The 6070-nt window shown below is 36.5% G+C and overlaps 1 protein-coding gene across 1 annotated transcript; it reads right to left on the bottom strand.

Moving 5' to 3' along the window:
• Positions 1-1553: 1553 nt before the first annotated feature.
• Positions 1554-2123, bottom strand: LOC145283913 (uncharacterized). Its single transcript, XM_080133013.1, has one exon. It carries the CDS (start codon positions 2121-2123, stop codon positions 1554-1556), a length of 570 nt encoding a protein of 189 aa, XP_079989139.1.
• Positions 2124-6070: the final 3947 nt, after the last annotated feature.

Below are 6070 nucleotides of genomic sequence, written 5' to 3'. Positions count from 1 at the left end.
CAAATGCTCGGTCCAAAATGAATTAAAAAGATTGACCTTTTTATGACTATGCTTTATGTCAAAGTTAAAGTGTTTATACCGAGTAGTTTGGTAGAGACTACAAAGGTAAAATATTTTTGACCTTTGACCCTAATTTTGACCCCTTAACATTTATTTTTTCAAGCTAAAACCAAAATATAAAGTTTGATCCTGGTCCAATTAATCTTATTTGAAATTTCAAGATCTTGGACACAATATTTGTTTAGTAGAGATCGAAAAAGTATCAAATCTTTGGAAATTTGACCGCAATTTTGACCATTTAGCCGTTATGTTTTTTGGACTCAAAACAAATGAAAAAGTTTGACCCAAATCCAAGTAATTTATATCTAAAACTTCAAGCATTTAGGCCTAAAATTGTAAAATTTCAAGTGATTAGACCCTGTAGTTTGTTAAAGAAAGCAAAGGTCACATATTTTAAACTTTGACCCTAATTGTGACACCTTAGTCTTAGTTTTGTTTGGGCTCAACGAAAATTAAAATATGCGATTCAAGTCTAAGTAGCATACAGATGAAATATCAAGTTGTTAGAGTCAATATTGGCGGAGGAGTGTGGTAGAGTTTTAAAAGATTAAATCGTAAAATTCTGACCCCTTGACTGCCAAATTTCCGTCCAAAATCTTTTTAGATATGTAGCCCAATGTCTGAATATAGTTTGGTATATCTTGCAATGTTAATTTTTTTAATTTAAGCTGTTCAATTGTCTTTTTTTTCCAGTGCGATTTTTGTTATCGGCATCTTTTATTTTAATGTTCATTTAGCTTTAAGAGAAAATTTTTATCAAGTTGTTATTGTTTGAAACATTACCTTAAAATGTTTAATTAAAAAACAAACTTGGTTTAAAATGTTTATTTGAATTCTTTTTATTAATTCAATGAAGAAATTTAAATTTTAAACTAATTTTTATTTACGATTTTGCCTTTAATATTACAATTAATGAAAAAAAAAATTCTGCCTTACTTTAAATAAATGAAACATGTTTGGCTGTTTTCTTTTTTAAAAGTTCAAATTTTATCCAGTTGTAGTTTTGTGGTTGCTTTGATGCTCTTTAAATGCTCATTTTGATCCGTATTTTTAGTAATTCTAATATTTTGTTTCAAAGAAAACTGTATTAATGTTTTGGAAGTTATAAATTATTATAGCAAACTGTGCTGTAAATTTACACACAAATGAACAACGTAGCAACCACGCAGTGGATGCTACGTTGCAAGCAACAATTAATATTCCAGTTCTGTATTGAAAAACCACAAATAAAAAATATATAGTCATACATTAGCCTGGTGTTGAGAATTTACAGAACTTCAGTGTATACAACATTATTTGTTTTGTTTTCCGGCATGAATGCATACAGACTATTTTTGATACCCACTCGAGAACATCCAACATAAAGTTTTCCATGAGAGAATCAAGATTCTTTCAAGTGCATTCCAGCCACAGACAATGTCTGCCCATGACATTGCAAATGCAACCCGAAGAGGAAACTGTATTCTTCTGAACACGTAGGGCGCTTCTCTTCCTTATGTAGTCAATGTCACCTTAGGTATTAAGACATCCTCTCCTTTTCCATATCCAGTTATTATTGTAGCGTCGATGATGTTTTCGGACATTTTATTGACAACAAGTCTAGTACCATTGAACAATTTCAATGATGTTATATTTCTTAAGAAAATTACAGAACATCCACCCTTGAGGGCCAAAATAGGATCGGGGGGACCAAAAATATCGAGACTATTAAGAAATTCAATCGGGAATTTAACATTGTCAAGTGGATCCATATTTGCGTTGATTGACTCAAACATTTTAATCGTCCCAGGAAGACTGTCAAGCATACGTCGATTAATTGTTCTGGCAATTGTATTTATGGGTGCCAATATAGCTCTTTCACAGAGCCAATCATGATTGTGAAAATTGTCAATCAGATTTGGGAAAACTGACGTTATAAGATCGTCGAAAGTATCGACAAGGCTACATATATTGTTAATTTTGATGTGGCCAGTGGAATTTTCTGGAACGTTTCCGTGGCCAATTGTCAGAAGGTTCTGGGAAAACTTTTCCATTGCTCCATCTCCATTAAGTTTAACACGCATGTTAGTTGTTAACTGAAAGGTTTTTACTTGTCTCCATAAATAGGACGATTTTAGGCAGGCACATACCTGATCAGCTCTGGTTCCCTTTGGGACCACAGGTTGTGTTTGGCGAAAATCACCTGAAAGTAGAAAGGTAACATCACCCATGAATCGTTAGTCATCTCTTATATCACGAAGAGTTCTATCTAAAGCCTCAAAAGCCCCTTTATGAGCCATGGTGCACTCGTACCACACAATAAGTTGTGTTTGTTGAAGGAGCTGTGCTCTGGGACTATCTTTGGTGATATCGCAAACTGCCATTTGAGCTGAAATTAAGTTAAGTGGTATTTGAAGCATTGAGTGTGCTGTTCTGCCACCAGGAACAAGAGTTTCAGCGATGCCAGATGACGCGACGGCAATAGCAATAGCTTTAGTTTGCTTAACTTTGGCCAACTTTGGGAACAAATGTTTTTCCGGTGCATCCAGAAAGAAAATTCCACCAGCACGTCTGAAAACGTTGTTGGTAACTGTGTTGAAAGCGAACAGCTGCTCAGGAAGTAGCTTAGGCATCATTTCATTGATGTACCTTGTTAAAGAGTCGACATCATAGGATGTTTCCTGCAGTATTAGAGTTGGAATTTGCAACTAAAATCCAAATATAAAGTTTCGCATGGGTTCGAATACACTATATATATTGAGTTTCATGTCTGTAGAGTAAAAACTGACAGAGAAGATTAATAGAAATTTTTCTTAAACAAATATATATACGCATACATAAATATATAGAAAGAGAATTGTGTTTACTAGAAAATTTTTTTACGCAAATATTATGCAAGTATGAACCATGTAGAATATCTGCATAAATATTATTACACGTAATATTTAATTAAATATGATCATCACATAATAAAACCGAAAAAATAATAGGGAATGAATTAAAATTAATGTTTAAAAGAATATGCAAATTAGTAAGACGTTTGCAGATGTATGCAATTCCATAACCCACATATAACAAAGTTGTATTTTTGAAAAAAATAAATAGAAAAAAGGGGTTTTAATATAAATATTAATGCACAAATAAAACCCAAATTTATAGGATAATACATACATACACATATACATACACAAACGCGTATATACATATCCCCATACAACAGCAACTAGTGGAAGTCACTGGTTCTCATTGTCGGTACTGGTTGTAATTGGCGGTTAGTGTTAGCTTGGGGCGGATATTTACGGATATTGGCGTTTACTGGTGAGCACTGCCTGCCTTTGCAACTGGCGGTCATTGGCGGCCATGGCCAGTGTCACCCTCCATTGAACTGTTCCGAAATGTCTTTAATTATCTGGCATCCACTGGCTATCACTGGATTCCAGTGACGGGCACTGATGGTCATTGGCTGTTCGTGCTGCTTTAGGGCGGTTCTTGCGTTTACTGGTGGGTGCATTTACAACTGTTGGTTAGTGTCAGTTTTCGTCGGTTCCCGGCGTTCACTGTAAGTCGCTGACAACCATGACCAGTGTCGGCTTCCACTGGCTTGCTCCGAAATGAAATTGCTTGTCTTCAATTAGTGTCACCACTTAATGCCAGTTGCGAGTACCGGTGGTCACTGGCGGTTATTAGTGGTTACTGGCGTTACTCGTGTTTAGTGGCATTTGATGGTGGGCAGTATTGCAACTATCGGTCATTCTAATTCACTGTCGGCGGTGGCCAGTGTCGGCTTCCACTAGACTGTTCCGAAATGTAATTGCTTCTCTTCGATTGTTGGGCATTGTCAGGAACTTTTATGTACTGCTTTTAAGGTGGTTACCTGCGTTTACTGGTGGGAACTGACTGCCTTTAAACTATATGCCACTGTTCTTGACACTCAGCCCGACAGGTGCGGGGCTGGGAACCGGACCAGTACCTGTCGAACTGAGGTACACCGCCTGGGTATTACTCAGGTCCACTCTCTCAGGCCTTGCCACCCGGCTTTCGGGTGGGGCAAGTTAATTGCTTGTCGCCTCAGACGAAGAATGCCGACGGGGATACTCAGGCTATTTTTGCAAGAGTGCCCCTACCTTTGGGGGAGCTTGCTTGGATCCCCACTTTCAAACCTTGTGTCAAATATTGGTGAGGTGGGCACCAATTAAATATCTACCCTATTACATATCTCTCATGACAGGATGTGTCTGCTACCGGCTTCGGCTGCAGGGATACTGGGTAGAATACTGGTCAAAGATCCGTTCTTGACACTCAGCCTGACAGGTGCGAGGCTGGGAACCGGCCCTGTACCTGTCGGACTGAGGTACACGGCTTGGGTATCACCGAAGAGGTCCCAGGCCTTGCCACCCGGCTTTCGGGTGCGGCAAGTTAGTTGCTTGTCGCCTGAGGCGCCTCTACCGGGGAATACCGACGGGGGTGACAGGCAATTTTTGTTGAGGCAAGAATGCCCCTCCTTTAGGGGAGCTTGCCTATTTTCGACCTTGTGTCACATATTGGTGATGTGGGCACCAATTTAAATATTTACCTCATTAGTAGTAAAAAATATTGCAACACCACGTATGAAGATGGATGTAGGTGTATTAAAATCCATAAATAGACGAGTTAAGATGTAGATTGAATGGCAATTTAAATCCATATTATATAAGCCCTACAATGAAAGTATAAATAAAAATAAAATGGGGGGGTGAGAAAATGAACTTTAGCCAGATGTCGCTGGTGAAGGAATAAATATTGCTCGGCTGCTTCCATGACAAGCGAAAATCAAAATGGATAGAAGTGGGAGAGAGTTGAACATTGTGGGAAAAATTAAACTATTAAGAACAACTGATGTTGGTTGTTTAGTACAAAAGCTTTGAAGTAAAGGATGACGCAGTGAAAGTATGGGGTGGCGAGAAAAAGCGTTAAGGTCGGCTCTAAAAGTAAAAATAACATGGTAGTAAAATTAAAAAAAAATTAGAAGTACTTACGTCGGTATAGATCTAGGAAAAATATTATACGTACGAGCGTAAGGTCCTTTAATGAATATAAATATAAATAAATAGATGAATAAAAAATAAAAATAAATGCCAATATATATTAATATATACACAAAACATATGTACATGCACATACACACACACACCCACACACACATACACACACATATATACATAGAATAATATACATATATATATATATATATATATATATATATATATATATATGCGGAACCCGCGCTCCCATGCTACCGCGCTATTTTTAATAGTATGTTCTAGTTAAATTTAATTTTTCCAATATTTTTGTTAATTAAAGTGCCATGTGAAAGCATAGAATAGTTCCAAAAAAAAAAAAAAAAACGTCCTCTTTTCCAAGCTAAGAATTGGTTTCTAAATGAAACGGTTATTATTTCAGCGAGACAGAGCGAATGCGCAAGCACTTGATACACTTCTGGAGACAAATGCATGAATTAGGGGAAGATGTAGACATGGAAAGAAAAGAGAAGCAATGAATATTGAGAGATGAAGCTGGTTGAATAAAATAATTCAAAAGGACGATCGTAGTCACAACGGAACTTCGAGCAGGTAGAATGATGCATATAGGTTAATGATTTGGAGTAGATTATGGTGATAGATAAGGAGCTGGATCACATAAAAAGAGAGAAAACAATTTTTTATTTAAATGGTTCGAGTAAAGGTTGAAGATTTAATTATGTTGAACAGGAAAAGTATTATGAGTTAGATTAATAGGATTAGAATCTTAGGTACAAACGAAAAGGATTATACGGAATATCCCAATCAAAATGAGTTGACAGATTATGGGAGATCATTATAAAGATGAAAAAGATTTCCAAATTAAAGGAAGGTCTGAAATATAAACAATAATTAGTGGGTTTGAATAATAAACATATATATAACGGCATGTGTATTGTGTGAATCGATTACAGGGTAGGACATAATGGCAAATTGTATTATAAAGTATTATTTAGGTTCATATAGTATGGGGC

The sequence above is a fragment of the Euprymna scolopes genome, chromosome 8, assembly GCF_053919585.1.
Source record: "Euprymna scolopes isolate OS-2025 chromosome 8, ASM5391958v1, whole genome shotgun sequence".
Classification (NCBI taxonomy): Eukaryota; Metazoa; Mollusca; class Cephalopoda; order Sepiida; family Sepiolidae; genus Euprymna; species Euprymna scolopes.
This window is presented reverse-complemented; position numbering and strand designations above follow the sequence as displayed.